An 18772-nucleotide genomic window follows, 5' to 3' on the forward strand; every position below is an offset into this window, starting at 1 on the left:
TGATCTGTAGGAAGAGCCGGTAAGATAGGCACCTTCCGGTCCATAATCGCTTGGAACTCCAGATCCATCTCTGTAGACATCTTCACCTGCAATGCCTTCTCAAACGCAAAAGCAGCCCCCTCTGACTGGGTAAACTCAGCCTGCTAAGGCTCTTCCGCGTCCCAAAGCTTCTTCACCCGCCGGAGGCGATGAAAAAGCAAAACCTGCACTTTTAGGTTGAAAACTCAAACTTCCTCCGTGTCAAACAGTAGTAAACAGCAGCAAATCCACCACCTGTACTCCTTTCCTGTGCGCCCACACTCATTTCAGCCTTGTTCCAAGGCGCAGCCCTCTTGTCTGCCCTTAAACGCAAAAAACGCAAATTTGTGTCGCGATGGAAACTCCACTTCAGGTTGATTCTGCGCTCAGTCAGCCCTCAAACACTGCTCTGATACCATGTCAGAGTGCAGCGGTGCGGAAGCGTAGGACTGAGAGAGAGAGAACGCAGAGAGAGAAGGGAGAGAAAGAGACAGTGGACAATGAAGATCTGCTGTATAAAGAATGCTGAATACAAAGATATACACGGGCGCAGTGCGCTGGACTGCGTGTCTCCACCTCGACGATGCGACCTGCTGTCCACCTCGAAGTCTGCTGCAGTCTGCACTGTCTGCTGTCTGAAATCTGTGAACAGAGACAGAAAACTGCACGGCACCGGTCTGTAATCTGCGACAAAGAAGACTGGCCAGACTGCTGGAAATGTCGACTATAAATAGTCGAAAACTGCCACGAACTGGGGCGCCAGAAAATAGGGCGCAGCCTGGAATAAGTCGCCTGCATTAAATGCAGCCGACTGGGCTGCAGACAGTCGGACTGCCACGTGGCAGTCCGACTGCACAGTCCGACTGTGCAGCTGCTGGTCCGACTGTGCAGGCTATGATCACTGATCTCTAACATGTCCTTCTTCCCTTGACAAACCACATGTCTAGTCTGACTATCTAGAATCTTGAAGGAAGTAGCTTCAAATTCTACTATAAGGCCTAGTCTGCACATCTTGCTCATCAAGAGTAAATGGTAGCCAAGATTGGGGACATATAAGACCTTTGATATATGAACATCACCATGTCCATTGGGAATAACCTGCACTAACAGAAGTGGCTCTATATATTTAATTTTGTCTTTATCAGCTACTTCCCCCTCTCTCTTTCTTTTGTGTGTGTTTTTGGTGTCTTTGCCAGTGCTGGGAAACCGTGTTTCTTGGTTAATACTGTATTCGAACATTTCCTCATTTCTTATTTCTTGGTTTGCCCTTCTCAGGAGCTCGTTGGCCAAGTCTTATGTAGTGTATTGCATGGGAAGATCTGCTCCGCCACACATTATTAATGGCTTTAAGAATTGCACTCTTTCCACTTTCGCCTCACCCTCATGCTCTCCTTCCACCATGTTGCTCTTTTTTCCATCATGTTTTTACTTTCAGGTACATCGAATGCACTTGAGGGGAGGTGCCTCCCCCTTGTGGGCATTTGGGTGTGTGTATTTATTGTCTAACAAAAAAAAGGGGATCTTTTTGGCAGCTGTTGGGTTGGTTTTTGTGCATAAGTAGTTGGAATAATTGCTCCAAACAATAGTGATTTTGCTCAACTTGCTATCAACAATGACTTGTTGCTTGTGACCAACTATTTGATGTGGGCTTACATAATAAGGCATGAACTTGTGACTACAAGATTATGAGGTTATATGGATGGGGGGAGATTTATTCTAGTGTCTTTGATTGCTTAGTTGTCAAGCTTTGGCACAAATACAAATGTGTCTAGTTCATTGGTTGCTCTTACTCCACTTGCTTCTCCCCTAGTGAAGCAAATGCGATTGGACAAAGGGATGCGTGGGTATATGCATTGATTGCCTTCTCATGCAAAAGATACATTACATGTTCGGTCATGTATTGTAGCCAAAGCTTATATCGGGCGTACTTGCTTTTTGTATTAGGTGTACTTGGGTCAGATGTTAGTATTGGTGAGGTTATGCTTGATGCATCACTTGTCTCTATTGTGCTTGGCGGGCTATATTCTTTCCATAACGTTGCTACCACCATTCTCTTGGTTGCAAAAAGCAATCCCAACTTGTATTCTTTTGAATCTTGATGAGTTGGTGTCACTAGGTGCTCTAAGAGGAGATATCTTGTTTTAACCATGTGGGTATGAGGAGGCAATCCTTTCTTGCCTTTAAGGGCAAGTGCAAGCATGGATTGTTGGCATAAGTGGTAAGTGTAAGAGCAAAACTCAGTCTCCTAATTATCTCAGGAAATTATGGGGGCTTTACTATTTGAATAAAGCTAGAACACAACGTTTTGTAATCTGGGATCGAAAGTCAATTTTGCCAAGGTTTGTGTAATGTAATCCCAATTAACTGATCCAAAAGCCTTTTCATTGTCCACCTTTCATCATGTGTGCACACACCACTGACCCACCGACTGACTATCCCCTAACACCATATGATTCCAAATCTACCGAATGTTTCTAAACTTTTCTTGTGCATGAAACAAGTTTCTTAGACATTTGACCTCTTGTTCCAAGGGGAAAGACCTAACTTTCTGCAACTATTTAAAAACAGTCAACGTGTTTGTTTCTTTGTTTTTCTCGCGTGTGGATTAGTTCCTTGTATGAAATAGGATTTTTGAGATTTAGTACACGTGAAATTGTATTAAACTTAATTCTTGCTGTGTCATAAATTGTAGAAAAGTATTTCGTACATACGAAATCCCCGTACCTGAATCTTGGCACTGCTTTGGCCTCTTGTTCCACGGGAAGGTGTAGCTTCTACTCGCGGAACAATCAAGCTGTTTATCTCTTGGTTATTCTTGTTATATGGATTGGTTCCTTGTATGGAATATGATTTATTAACATATTTTAAGATTTAGTGCACGTTAAATTTTAAATGACTTGTTTCTTGCTGTGTCATAACATGTACAAAACGGTTTCCTACATACAAAACCCCCTGTTTCCAAAATTCATAGGCACCACCACCCAAAACAAGTGCGTCCCCCCCAAACCAAAAAAAAAAAGAGGAAAAAAAGAAAAGAAAGACCACCAAAACCAAAATGGCTGTTTATTTCTTTGTTATTCTTGTATATGGGTTAGTTCCTTGTGCAGCGAATGATAGCTACAGGCATATGGATATTTTGATTTGGTATTCAGTATATACTGGACTGAAACCACTCTATACTATGTTCTCGGAACCTAAAAAAGATTATACAATATGCCTGTTTTATTTAACAAGAGTGTGAGGGAAGGATAGAAAGAAACGAAGATGAAAAATAATCCTTTTTGTACAGGTTCCCATGATACCAATATCCAAAGCAAATGAAATTGGGTATGGTTTATTTGGACGGGACTATGAATCACAGAACCAAAATGGTAGCACATTGGAACAAGGCATTCCTGCTTTGTTTCAGTGGGCTTACGATGGGGATGATGTTTACATAGAAGGCTCTTGGGATGGTTGGTCTAACAGGTACAGGAACCTTTCTGCTTGTGAAAAATCTATAGTAGGCTCGTGTTAGTTCCTCCCAAGCTGAACTTGGAGTTTGTGGTGTGCAGAGTCCGCCTGCAAAAAGTGGGTAATGAGTTTTCTACTGTGAAAGTCCTTCCGCCAGGAGTATATCAATTCAGATTTATAGTGAATGGGGAGCCAAGGTGTTCACCGGACTTCCCATTCACTTCTGACAAAAGGGGATATGTCAGAAACATCTTGGATTTGCAGGTAATTTCCAGAAAATCTTGATGCATTGTTGATGCTCTTAAAATTTTATTCAACCCATTACAACTTCATTGTATCCAAGACTTTCCTGCCTTTTATGCAGTTCAAAAAGCCTCTATCTTCAGTTCTCAATTATTAAGTTTGTTTATGTTTTGACCAAAAAATTGAATGCTGTTTTGGTAAGTTATTCACTTTTTTTCCGTCTATGATAGGAACATGTTCCTGAAAATGTGGACAGTATCTCTGGCTTTGAGCCTCCCAGGTCGCCTGGTGCAAGCTATGATAGCCCTTTTCCAACTGTTGAGGATTTCAGTAAAGAACCACCAACGTTGCCCCCTCAGTTACACTATGCTCTTCTTGACTCACTTGAGAATGCTGATGGTCAGGGATCCCTATCACGCCCACAGCATGTGCTTCTGAACCATCTGTATGTTGAAAAGGGGAGAGCTCCACAATCAGTCCTTGCTTTGGGATTAACCCATCGTTTTCGAGCAAAATACACTACTGTTGTGCTTTACAAACCCCTTCATAGGGGAGTGGAGAACAGATAAGTACCGGAGGTTCTTGAAATGGTCGTGAGCTTGTAGGAAGTAAATTGTCATGTTGACTAGAAAGGAACTCCAGTCAGATGCACAAGAAATCTCTCTCATGTAGTTCCTTTATTTCTGTATATTTTTGCAGCTTCCCAATGATGTGTTTAGATATAATTCCTCTGAAAGGTCAAGGCAACCAGCATTATATGAAGTGGCATTGATAGGGGGAACATACAGAACTTCCAGAAATTTGGGTTTATGTTCTCTCCTTGGGAACATACAGAACATTCAAAATTTTTGGGCTGTCTCTTAAGTTCTGAATCTTAGGATGTGACAATTATTAACATGGAAGTAATAGAAATAGGGGAATGTTGACATGTAAGACTCTACCTTTGTGTATGATTCTGCCCAGAAGATTGTGATCATCTCATTATTACCAATATTTACTGGTGGTTGGGAACAGGTAAAGAGTGGAGCCTTAGAAGCAACAAGCCATCATGCTAAGTTGGATCAATGAGATAGATGCTTGATAATAATGACCAAGTTTGGGTTAACAATTTGGGTTTTCTTGATGTATTTTTAGTTAATTTGTTAACTCAACAAATGAGATAATTGATCTCCTTATTGGGTGAGTAGTAAGAAGGCTATACCAAATAGAGATCTATCTACAAAAAGAAACTCGGGTCCTTAATGGAGTCCAAAGCTAACAGGTTAAGTAATAAAGCTGCTGCTTGGAAGTCATACAACTTGAAGTTGATGTTTGTTTTGTAACATAACAGTTCTCATACATTGGTTTGTTTTAGAGGCTCTTAACACATGAGCTAAATTTTGGTGGGTTGTGACTTTGCTTATATTTTGCATAATGATATCCAAGTGTCTTCTACATTTGAGAAGATATTTGTAAGCATATTGAAGTTTTCGTTAATAAAGCCATTTTCTTGAGAAAATATAAATTAACCATACAAATGGTAAGGTCTATATGAGGGTTTATGCACATAGGAACAAGAGACATGAATACTTGTTAGCTTTAGTCTTGATGTTTTGGTTTGCATCTTTGACAATGCTCTATCAACTCTAGCCACTCCTTGAATGTTGGTTCAGTTTTGGTCATCAGGTTTTTGTAGCAAGGTCAAGTGGGTCTACCAAGTAACTTTGCCATGTCTAGCCTCTTGCTTGAACTATATGTTGTATTCATGCTAGCCATTGATATGGTCAGAGTTTAGAAAGAAAGTGAGCATTTTTTATGGAGCATAAGAGGTACATTTACGCCTTCTTTAAGGGCAATATATAGTAAGCCCATTTTTGAATAGGTAGTTACAAGTTAAGTTATGTTGGAGGGTTTTTACACAACTCAAGCAAGCTCTAAGCAAAGTAGAGGGTTCAATGGAAAACTTGAAGTCCTCAAATTGGCATCCAAGTTCAAAGAGAGTATGAGAGAAGCACATGTTAGTGAGCTTATTTGCAAGGTATCTTGCTTGGAGGGTAGCTACTTGAAGAAAATATGATACTTAAGTTGGTCTTAAGGCACAAGCAAGGATAGGATCACCACACTATTCAAGTGAGAGGTTATTGGGATAGTAGCGGTGGGTGCTAAAATCCAAGGAAAGCAAGTAGACATGTTTAGTGGCTTGAAATTTACTCTCCAAGTATTATGCCTTGACAGTAATTTGGATGCATTGATAGGTTTTCAAGGATCCTTGAAGACCAAAGCCAAGGGGATACACTTCATCCTTGAAGGCCAAAGTCAAGGGGATACACTTCAAGCTTACCAAGGTGATCACTTTGCTAAGGTGCTTGCTTTGAAGGGTGGACAAGCCAAAAAATTCCACTAAAAAACTTATCCTTGAGGGTAGTTTGTGAGATGCAAATGAGCTTCAAAGTGTTCTTTGACAAATTCATATAGTCTTCCCAATTCTTTTGTAGGTAATGCCTTGAGAAGCCCAAGTTGTCTTGTTTGCTAAGGTGGTAGATTAAGAAAATGGATACAAATGGTAAAACATGCTTGATGTAAAATATGTGGAGTGTATCCCTTGGTCTAGGTTCAACTTTTTAGGAAGTTTTTTTTGAGGGAGCATCACGGTTTGAGTCACAAAGGAGTCTCACAAGTCCAAAATATGATAGCTTTTAGAGATGGAGCTAGTTAGTTTGAGTAGTGTGAAGCCTACAAGTCAAAAGATGATGCACGCTTCCGCTCAAGGTAAAACACCTCAAGGGGTATTTCTTTGTTGAGTAGTGAACTTTTTGAATGGCCCTTGTGGAACCAAATTGGCTTCTAGCCATCAAGAATCCTCCTTGGTTCAAGGGCAATTTGCTTGAGGGGAAGAATGAAGATTTTGGTTGAGGATGGAACTCCCAAGCTAAAAAAGGTCGCACCTTGAGGGTACACTTGAGGCCAAATACGAGTCTTTTCAAGGATTGTAGGGACAATGTCAAGTCACTTGATGCATTGAAGCCAATAAATCATCGACACAAGTCTAGTATTTATATGGCTAATGCCATGAGATTCAACTTGCTTTGGAAGAGGGGCTAAGAGCCCAATGCTATGGTATACATCATTGAGGTAAAATACCTTAAGGGTATTTCTTTAAGGGAAATTGCACTTTTTTGAGAGCAATATAAGAATTGACTTCTAGTCAAGATATAGCTTGTCTCGAATAACCTACCTATGAGTTGATGCATTTACGTGGGAGCTTAAGGCTCCAATTTTTTTTTCCATTTTGGTGCAAGGAATGACTCCAAGACCTCATGCAATAGGTAAAAGTATGACTTAAACTAGATCTAATTGGAAAGAGAAATGTACACAAGACAATCAAGCTCTAAACCTTCAAGCCAAGGGTAGTTCTTAGACTTCAAGAGCAAGTCATTGTATGCTTGACTCTAAAACCAAAATTAAGTCCATTTTAAGCCCACATGCTCAAACCTAGACATGACTATGCTACTGAAAGCCAGCTAGTCATAGTTAGTCAAATTTCATACTAATAAATTGTTAAGAATTGATCCTAGGAGCAAAAATATGATAAGGTCGTAGGTTTTGAGGCTCTTGGTAGTTGGTTCTATGATGCTTATGCGAAATTCTCTATGTACCTGCTATCTGTGATCAATACTATTCAAGAGAATCCTCCAATACAAGCTAGACAACCAAAATGCATTTTCACATGACTAAGAAAAGATAAATTACAAAGCATTGCATATTCTAGTCTCTTCTGATGTCAAATCTTGTGCAACCTCTCTTCTATGTGTCCAACTATGCTTGACAATGCTAGCAATTGACTCTAAGTTGAAAGCTAGAGATAGGTCAATCCACTTATGCAAGATATGAATCCAAATGAGAATGAAGGGATCAAATCTAGTGTTTAAGGAAACATGTCTTTTGTGAGAGCAATACAAGAGTCAATCTACCTTCTCTCTCCAACAACCTACACGACAGCTTAAGAACCCAAAATTCTTACTTGTTGGATCAATGAATAACTCATAGATCTCCTATAATAGGTTTAAAAGGTCTAAAATAGATCAAATCTAATTGGAAAGAAATATTTGCATGACTCATCTAGTAAGCAAGACAATACTTCAGAAATCCTAGTGCATGTCTAAAGGTCTACTAGGTGCTCAATCAAAGTACTTGGAATCAAGCTCTAAAGCTTCAAGCAAGAGATGGTTCTTAAACTTTGAGAGAAGTTCATGAGTATGTTTTGACTATAAATATCCAACAAAAATTCTATTTAAGCCCACAATACTCAAATTTAGATATGATTATGCTATCAAAAGGCAACTAGTCATAAGTAGTCAAATTCTAGAGCATTCCCATCTTACTTGGAGCTCAAAATCCATCAATAATTGATCAAAGAAATTTTTTTGACTGTAAATATAAAAAACAAGTCCATTTAAGCCCACAATACTCAAATTTAGACACGACTATGCTATCAAAAGCGAAGTAGTCATAATTAGTTAAATTCTAGAGTACTCGCATCTCAAAGCTCAAAAGTCATCAAGAATTAATCCAACGAAAAAAGTGCATAAAATTATACCTTTGAGGATCTTGAAAGTCACTCCTAAGATGCTTATGCAAAATTCAAGCTACTCTATTTACTCTACTTGCCTTTGGTGTGATCGGTACTACTCAAGAGAAGCCTCTAATGCAAGATAGACAACCAAAATACATTGTCACATGACTAAGAAAAGACAAATTGCAAGAAGTTTCATATTTGATTCTTTTCTTAAAAGAGTATTCTTGTTGCAAAAAGGGCATTTTTGTGGCAATTTGGACCCTCTACAGGAAACTCGATTTCTTTTCGATGATAAGGTTAAACAAGAAACGGTTTTGGGAAAATGTGGTCAACACAAGATAGTAGTTGACATAAAATAGAAGGGGTCAAGAAATGATAGAGGGTGTTTATTTAGATATCCATCTTCGGGACAATTTCAATAGAAAATTAAAAATTTTTTAGTGCTTCTAATCAATACCATCTCAAAACACTTTTTATTAGGCTAACACATTCATGAAAAATACTTTGGCATGTATGCATGCATTCCCATTAAGAGAATTGCAATTAACAAAAAGCAATTAGCTTAGCATTGGCGAATGCTATTTTCACCAATTTTGATGCACTTTTGGAAGTCCAATTTTTATAGATAATGAATTTTCACCCAAACTTATTTTGAAAATTTTGTTCTACTATCTAATAATATTGGTAAAGTCTCATCTAATTTTGATATCATATGCACATGTTCCAAATATTGTTAAATAGGACATGAGCCACTTAAGTGGCTTGAATCGACTTTTGTGCCAATTACAAGACTAGGGTCAATGTCAAATCTTGTGCGATCCCTTTCTTTTGCATCCAACTATGCATGTCAATGCTACGGATTAACTATAAGTTGAATACTAAACATAGTTCAATTCATTACGCAATAGATAAATCCAAATGAGGAGTAGAAGATAAGATCTAGTCTAGATGAGGTTGATGACATGATCAAGAGCAAATTTCATGGGATTTATACATTCTTCTTCCCACATCTTGTTAAGATGTAGTTCATGCATAGGGAATAGATTGTGAAGCTTAAGCAATGAAAGTTGCGTAAACAACAATATTTTATTTATGGTCTTTGATATTTTTCATTGGTTTTTGATAATTCTACTCTAGCCCTACTTTGACATATTCTTCTTTTCACATAATCTATTGAATTGATTACTCCCTTTTCTATTCATATGGATCTCATGTAGGCTATGCTCATTGTCTTGGGGAGGTCACTCATGAATATTGAAAGGTGAGAAGGATCGAAGCTTGCACTCGAGAGCTATGGCGGGAGAGCAAGAGCAAGAAAGAGAGACAAGAAATGGGAACTCCAACAGTCACAATGTGTGACCGGGCCTTCCTTTATTCAAACTGTCACTAAAAGGAAAAGAATAAAGTGACGGTGGTGGGTGCCCGCCACCTGCAGTATGTAGTGGCGGTGATTGTCAGTGTAGTAATACACGAGCAGCTAGGCGGAGGCGCCTTTACCCCCAACAACCTCCCACTTAAAGGCGAATCTGCCCTAGTGAGGAGTGAAAAGAAAAAGAAAAAAAAAGACAGTACCACATGTACACATGCACAACAGGATGAGGAAAGACATCATCTCATCCCACGCCCATCAACCTCCTGAGGAAGGCAAAGCGCTCTGTAGAGAGGCTTTTCGTGAGCAGATCTGTAGGATTTTGGTCAGTCGAGATCTTGCAAGATTAATAGACTTGTCCTCAACGACCCCACGTATGAAGTGATACCTCACCTCAATGTGTTTCGTCTTCGCATGGAAGACTAGATTCTTGGCTAACTAAATATCACTCATAAAATTCGAATGCAATGTAGGGATAGCATCAATACCAAGGTCAGCAACCAAATGACCCAACCAAATGGCCTCCTTGCAAGCCTCAGTGGGCTACAACATACTTGGCCTCTGTAGTAGAAAGGGCCATGCATTTTTGCACTATGGACATCCAAGAAACAACACCTCCAGCATAGGTGAATACATAGCCAGAAGTGGACTTCCTACTATCTGCATGTCCTGCATAAGCAGAGCCAGTGTACCCCACGACTCCTGTATCCTGGCTGCCATAGCATATGCACATATATGCAATGCCCTTCAAGTACCTCATGATACCCTTCACGGCATCCCAATGCTTCTTGCTAGGTGTAGCCATATAGCATGCCACAAAACCAACTGTAAAGGAAATATCTAGACGAGTGGTGATCATGGCATACATAAGACTGCCCACTACGGATGCATAGGGAATCTTAGCCATCTCGACCCTCTGCTCATCTGTCTGCGGACAATCAGCCTGTGATACCTTCACATAAGAAGGTAATGGACAGCCAATAGGCTTTACGTCCATGCGAAAGTGCTCATGGATTTTATGAATGTACTCTCTCTGTGACAAGTAGAGGAGTCCCTGATGCCTGTTGTGTCTAATGCGCATACCAAGTATGTGAGCGGCCTATCCCAGATCTTTCATCTCAAAGCTCTTCTTGAGCTGAGCCTTAAGAGCATCTAGCTCATCATGAGCTTTCCTTGCTATCACCATATCATCCACATAGAGTACCAAAATCAGTAAAGAATCATCACAGGATTTCTTCTGTAAAGACACGGATCCATAGTACTTTTGCTATAGCCCTGTGACTGCATAAAGGCATCAACTTTATGATACCACTCCCTAGGTGCTTGCTTCAAGCCATAAAGACTTTTCTTCAATTTGCACACTAGGTGCTCCCTGCCAGGTTTCGCAAAGCCCTTAGGCTGCTCCATATAAATCTCATCATGCAAGTCCCCATGTAAAAAAGCAGTCTTGACATCCATCTAGTATAAATCCAAGTCAAGTTGAGCAACCAAAGCCAAGACTAAGCGCAGGGTGGTCATCTTAACCATAGGAGAAAAGACCTCATCAAAGTCTACACCATGCTCCTGCTTAAAACCCTTTACTACCAGTATAGCCTTGTATGCCGACTTGGGGCATCCAGGGGTACTTTTCAGCTTGTACACCCACTTGCATGGCAAAGCCTTCTTGTCCATAGGCAAGGAAACCAAATCCCAAGTATCATTCTTATGCAAGGAGTCTATCTCAGACTACATAGCCCTCTCCCAGGAGTGACTGTCACCCCTGCGCATAGCCTCATCATAAGTGAAAGGTTCTCCTGCATCTGTAACCAAGACATAATGCATCGAGGGCTGAAATCTATCAAGTGGATGTCTGTCTCTAGTAGACCGTCTCACGGTAGGATCTGCTGCCTACCCAGCTAACTGTCCAACACCCTGACCATGAGCATCTACTCTGCAGTTGTAGGCTGTCCAACTGGCTGTGCGGGAGCTCTCGGCTCCTCCTGAAATATGACCCTGCAGATCTCAACAACTCTCTCAGGCTGCCGATACATCTTGTCTTCATGGAAGACTACGTCATGACTGCGGATGAATTTTCGCGCCTGCGAATCCTAGAGATGGTAACCCATCTCGCCTGCATCCCCATAACCAAGGAAAATTCATTTGACACTCTTAGGATCCGGCTTACTTCTCTTGTCCCTGGGCACATGGCAAAATGCCTCACATCCAAAGACACGGAGATGTACATAAGAGGGAGGTTTTCTAGTCCATACCTCCTCTGGAACCTGGAAATCCAAACCACTAGAAGGTGATCTGTTTATGACATGCACAGCTGTACTAACTGCCTCAGCCCAAAAGCTCTGTGGTAGGCCTGCATGGCTAAGCATACTACGTATACACTCCTGGATGGTTCGATTCATCCGCTCAGCCAAACCATTCTGAGGGGGGGGGGTGTAGGGGGCGGTCAACTGATGCTTAATACCCCTCTCATCACATAACTGCTAAAAAACACGTGAGACATACTCACCCCCATTATCTGTCCTTAGGCATTTTGATACCCAGACTGGTTCTCAACCAATGCAAGCCATCTCTGAAACATAGCCAAGACATCGGATTTTAGCTTAATGGGATAAGCCCAAAATTTCCGTGAAAAATTATCTATGAAAGTAACAAAATACTTTGCACCACCCATAGACTGACAAGGCATGGGCCCACAGACATTCGAATGTACCAATGCCAAGGGCTCACTCATACGTGGTGCGTGGCCTACCAGACTTCTTATGCATAGACCTAGTTTGCCTGCCATAAAGACAATGCTCACATGAATTAAAACATGTATAATCAAGGGGCGGTAAGTACTGCAAACCAAAAAGCATTTTCATTCCCTTCAAAGATATATGGCCCAAACAGGCATGCCAAAGAGATACATGTGGGATAGAACCCACAAACAAAACATGATCAAGGGAAGAAGCGGATACAATCAAGAGATAGAGGTTGCCAACCTTGGCACCTCTCACAATCACAAGTCTGCCACGAGTGATCTTCCATGCAAAGTCTCCAAAAGATACATGATAACTTCCGTCATCAAGCTGTCCAGCTGACATGAGACTGCGTGTCAAAGAAGGTACATGACGTACATCCTGCATAATAAAACTGCTGCCATAAGGAAACTGCAACCTAACATCACCAATGCCCACAATATCAAGAGAGCTGTCATCACCCAAGCGCACAAAACCTGAAACAGTACGGTATGAATGAAACCACTCTCGGCAAGGTGTCACATGAAAGGACGCACCTGAGTCCAAGAGCCAACACTGTGCATATATAGAGTATCTCTGTCATCTACGAAGCACTAGAAGAAGCTGCAAGGATATAATCATCATCAACATCCTCAGGTTGCATAACATTGATCTCTTCAATTTTAACACTGGACTTTGCAGGCACTATGCTGCGATCAGAAGACTTATCCTGCACTTTGTCTTTCCCCTTATTTTTGCATCTTTCATTGCATAGTTCATGGCATTGTGGCCTAATATGGCCCTTTTTCCCACAATGGTGACAAGTAACACCTGCATTCCTGCCACGGGATTCGCTACGTGACTTCTCACGAGACTTGGATCAAAATTTCCGAGAATCCCATCCACAGCCACAGCCACAGCCATGCTTTCCATATCCATCATTCCTGCCTCTAACTGTCATAGCATGCGACACATGAGAGGCATCCAAATTCTTACGATTTGCAGAAGAGCACTCTCAACATTAGATAATTTCAGGGTAGTAGCAGAGGCACATAATGCAATGTGGAATACATCCCATGACTCATTAAGAGTACCAAGCAAGAAAAGAGGAGTGACATCCTCTGTAAAAGTGATGTCCTGCGAAGTCAAGTTCTTGAGTATAGCATGGAACTGGCTCAAGTGAGCCGACATGGTCACATTCTCCTTCATGCGCAGATCCATAAGCTGCTTCAGCCACCAATACATTTGACTCATTGGACTTTTCTTGTCATAGAGATTCTTGATGTTATCCCACAACTGCCATGCACTCTGTTCTTCCTCAAATACATTGTAATGAACTTGTTCTATGAGAGATAATACAATAGTGGACTTGCATAACTCATCAAGCTCAAACCATTTCTCATTTGGTATAGTTGCAGGCGACTGCCCGCCCCGCTGAACCTCAATGGTCTGATCTGCGATTTCTGCACCAATACCTACCAAATCTGGCTCTTCTAATAAGAGTAATTCATACCATCAAGCTTGGTGGTTGAAAATAGCGTGATTAGTGGACGAACTCGCCATAATGCAGGCTGGAAAACTGTAGACAATTCAAAACTGCTTGCTGTTTACTGCAGAAAATGATAAGAAAATCACAAAAATCAAGAGAAAATGGTGAGAAAAGTGTAACCAAAGTTGCTGTCCACCAAGTACTAGTGAAAGTACATCATTTTAGAATATTTCAGTGTGAAAAATCCATGTCAGTCCGGAGTTATATGTTTGCTGTAATAAATGACATCAGGGTACTGTGAGAGGCAATTGTTGACCAAATCACTGCACCAAGTCAAGAAATGATAGCCAAGACATGACTGGCCATAAACGGGCATAAATCAATACCAAAAAATCATCAAGACCCTGAGCAAACACCCAAACATGTCACCAAAGCATCCGTTAGTGAGTAGGCATACCCCCTGGACAATAGGGCAAAGTATACATAACACTGGCAAGACTTGACACCAGTAGGTGCATGCTCACAAGAGTGCAAAGCCCAAGCTCAGGTCAAAAGCAATTCCAAGATATCAGTGCATGAACCATGCAACATGTAAGTGCAAGAGATCCCAAAGTCTCAAGTATCTGCAAAATGCTCAAATAGCATAAATCTCCTGCTCAATGTCGGTCAAGCATACAAGATGCTCCCATTGGCACAAAAGGTAGATAAACGAGCTCAACAGCTCAATCAAACCAAGTAAGAGTACCAAAGATAGGTAACCAAGACAATGCCTCAACAATAGCATCCAAGGTCGTAATGGAAAAAGCCAAGTCGTACCGGAAAAATCCAAAGTCAATGTCCAACTGCTCAAGGGAATGCTCAAATGAATGTCGAGACGAGCTCAAACAACTGCCATCCACAGCCAAAGCATAAAGCATTCGCCAAGACATCATAACCCGTACTGGGTAGCCTAGGCATAAACCATGTCATAGATGAAATGCTAGCTGCAAAGAAGTGACAGTCAAAGCCAAATCGAGCTCTAATCTCAGCTCAAAAGCATTCCGGAGTATAAACAAGACATGTGGCATAGTCCAAATACATCAAGACATCATACTGAGTAGCTAGGAGCACCCCTGAGACCAATAGGCATAACCCAACTGTAGCATAAATAGCTTCAGCCCTAAATTTTCCAGCGGCATATAACCTCTGTAAAGTGAGTAAATCATTGCTCAATCTAAGCTCAAATCCATAGGCAAACCATAGGCATACATTCCTGTATGTATAGGCACCAACCGGGCATAATTGGGCATCAAATGCCAAGACCTGTAAGCATAAAATTGAAGTAACAGGTGGTTGCTCTGTTTTGGACAGATCTGGGATTGTTCAAAACAGTCAATGGCTGAGCTAAATCAGCTCCAAATGTGTCTCACATAAGAGGCATAATATCCACAAGTGATCCGGTATCAATAGACATCAATAGAAGCATCACATAAGCCATAGGCATGCAAATACATGCCGTCTCAGACCTGAAAATTTTTGCAGAATATTCTGTCATTAGAATTGACAAATCCGACATCACCATCGCGTCTAAAGCGTGCCAAAACTCCAACTTAGACTCTTAGCTTGCTTGAATCGGGTTCCGAATGCCCGAGATATGACAAAAAAAGTAATTTCTGGGCCAGATTTTGAAACATGGGCACAAAAAACGTGAGCTAGCTGGGAGGGTCTGCTATCCCACGTGTCAACAATGGGGCCCAAAGGGGGCACAAATGGGGGCCAAAGAAGGCCTACACCAAGCCTCAGCAAGCCTTGATAGGCTGGAAGCAAGATCCAGGTGAAGGAAGCTCCAAGAGGTGTGAGGTATGGCTGCCCATAACCTGTGAAAACCCTGTTTACCTAGACCTGTGGACTGAAGTAAAACTCTGAAATAATGAAGCAATACCTCAATGTCAATGCCCTGATGGTGCCTCAATAGGCCAGGAAGAAGCTCGAGAAGTCGGGGAGTGACGAAAGCTCAAGAGAATAAGCTATGGCTGCCGGAAAGGAGACCTAATGCGAGTGAGGAGTCAATGGGAAGCTGAGAATGCCACGAGCCAAGCTCAAGAGTCGGGAAGCCATGCTCTGATACCAGTTGAAAGGTAAGAAGGATTGAAGCTTGCACTCGAGAGCTATGGCGAGAGAGCAAGAGCAAGAAAGAGAGAGACAAGAAATGGGAACTCCAACAATCACAATGTGTGTCCTGGCCTTCCTTTATTCAAACTGTCACTAAAAGAATAAAGAATAAAGAATAAAGGGACAGTGACGGGCATCCGCCGCCACCTGCAGTGTGCAGTGGCGGTGCCTGTCAGTGTAGTAATACACGGGCGGCTAGGCAGAGGCGCCTTTACCCCCAACAAATATATGTGTGCATAATGTGAGTTCAAAATAAGGTATTTTTAAAATAGTATTTTAATATATTTTTTACATATAGAAGGGGTTTTATTTACATATTGAATAGAAAAGGGCTATGCTTTATTCAAGAAAAATTCACAAATAAGGATATTTATAAGTAGGCCTTGAATGCACATGGTGTAGAGGATATATAGATAGTGAACCCCCCGAGGCTCATTGTCAAGGGAGAGGGAAATACACTCTTCCACTAGCATTTATGTCAATTTCTTTCAAAGTTGCATCTTGGTCTTGAAAATAGAACCAAAATGTTATGCCTAAATAAGAAGCTCAATGGATGGGACAAGACAAATACATATTGCTTCATGTGCTCTCTGCACTTGAGCATGTCACCTACCTCTCACATGGATTGTTTGAATCCTAGCTCCAAGCTCTCCAAGCTCTCTATGCTATCTCTTTTCCTAATGCACAAAGAAAGTAAGAACAACTCACATGCAAATAAGAGAACTCACAATAGCTTTTAATTTTCTTATTGGGCTCCAATCATCTTATAAACAATACAATGGCAGTCCAATGATCCTTAGGTACAAACCAAGAGTGCCCTTCTTGATCCATAGCAACCTCCTTAGTCCATAGGATCCATCGTGAAATAAAAGGATGAGACATAGAGAAGAAAAAGAAAGGTAGGCACAATAAAAAAGAAGAGAAGAAGAGGTGCTTCTTTCACACTCTCAATCTCTCAAGCTTTGTTGCTATGGAGGATCGAGAAAAAGAAGATAAGACTTAAGGACTCATGAAATTACACGCATGAGAAATGAGGTTTTTCATTGATTTCAAGTTCTAAATACCCAAGATGCATGGCTATGTGGTTGTGTTTCTTTTTTCTAAAATCTAAGTATTTGTGGTGCTTGTAAGCCTTCCTATCTTACAAACATGATGTTCAATCCAATATACATATATAATTAAATTTACAAACATGATGATAGCTTTACTCGCACATAATTACACTTTTCTTTGTAGTGAGCATGACACTTTACAATAATTAGTATGAAGAAACTACTAGCCAAAAAGTCAAGAAATGTGTGATTTTTCTTCTTGCAATATATATAAAATCCTTGTAGCTTATCCTAGGGTGCCTTTAAGAGTGGAACTTCTTATGAGGCCCAGTATCTTCTCCTTTGTTTGCTAGCTTATATAACACACACACACACACACACACACACACACACACACACACACACACACACACACACACACACACACACACACACACACACACACACACACACACACACACACACACACACACACACACACACACACACACACACACACACACACACACACACACACACACACACACACACACACACACACACACACACACACAGAGGCTACTCCTTGATGTTAATGAACTTGAACCTCCATTGTGTCATGCCCTAAAACATTAAGAAGTGGTATCTCACTCACACACGCTCTCTTCCGTGGACTTCTTCCTGGCTATATGCACGCATGCACGCACACACACACAAATTTTTTTTGTGTCATCAAATTATTTTTTTCATTAATAAAGAGTATGTTGAGCCATAGAAGTAATTGCATTCTCAAAGGGTCTCAATATAAGTTGCAATAATTGTTTATACACCAAGAAGAATAGATACACATTGCTTTAGCTTTTTGGCTACTATCCATGATTTAAATTTTTGATTAAACCTATCACAAAAAATTTAATCTTATCCATGATTTAGATTCTTAATGTCAAATCATGTCAAGTTTATTAAACATCCTTTCGTAGTATAACACTAAACATTGTCATCAATCAACTTAGATATTTTATGGCACTAATATAAGTATTTCCATTTTTGATATTTGGCTACAAATGTACCAACTCAATGCTTTCTCTTCATGACATCTAAGGCTCTTCAAGAGATTGAAATTGCATAAGTTTTAATATCCTATAATGTACCATTATATTCGTAATGTATGATTTAGTTACCAAAAAATAGTTCAAATTAAATACACATTTTTAGTCTTTTTTTGAGAGTCTTTTAACATGCATATATAATTAAAGTAATGGAATTTAGTCTAGAAGAGACAAAAGATGGAGCTCTTCTTAGTGGTAGGTTGAGAGAAGCTTGATTTGAATGTCCACAACTATTGGATCACTACAAGGGATTGGCAATATAGTGATGAAAATCAGTAACAAATTTTTTTTCCCCTCATGTTGCTATTTATGTTGCTATATGTGTAGCGATGATAATAGTGATATCTTACATTAGGGGAGATTTGAGGTGTTAAAAATGCCATGTAAGAGATCTTAGAGAGAGAGAAAATATTTAGGAAAATAAAAAATATTTTGGATTTTAAAAAAAGTTTATATTTTGATAAATAAACATATCTAAAATTGTTAAAAGATCATTATCATAATATTATCGTGACTTGCATCAAACCTAGAAATGTAGCCTACTGTAAAGATAATGATGACTGATTTAATAAGAATCCTACCTTGTCTTGATAGAAGTGAAAGCATATATTCAATTTGAATTTTTTTAAACATCTGGTTA

The 18772-nt window shown here is 40.3% G+C and overlaps 1 protein-coding gene across 2 annotated transcripts in view; it reads left to right on the forward strand.

Annotated features, from left to right (window-relative positions):
* LOC148040075 (SNF1-related protein kinase regulatory subunit beta-2-like) overlaps nucleotides 1–4820 on the forward strand; it is a 43131-nt gene extending 38311 nt beyond the window's left edge. Inside the window, exons 2-5 of one of the 2 annotated variants that reach the window (XM_087696584.1) lie at nucleotides 3308–3486; nucleotides 3573–3638; nucleotides 3687–3735; nucleotides 3945–4820. In XM_087696584.1, the coding sequence (XP_087552710.1) occupies nucleotides 3308–3486; nucleotides 3573–3638; nucleotides 3687–3735; nucleotides 3945–4283 (633 nt within the window). In that variant the 3' untranslated portion in view covers nucleotides 4284–4820. Of the gene's footprint in view, nucleotides 1–3307; nucleotides 3487–3572; nucleotides 3736–3944 lie in introns of both variants that reach the window. The other variant, XM_087696583.1, reaches the window with a different exon arrangement.
* Nucleotides 4821–18772: the final 13952 nt, after the last annotated feature.

This window comes from Lygodium microphyllum, chromosome 2, assembly GCF_053477565.2.
Source record: "Lygodium microphyllum isolate KBCC chromosome 2, Lygodium_microphyllum_v1.1.10, whole genome shotgun sequence".
Taxonomy (NCBI): Eukaryota; Viridiplantae; Streptophyta; class Polypodiopsida; order Schizaeales; family Lygodiaceae; genus Lygodium; species Lygodium microphyllum.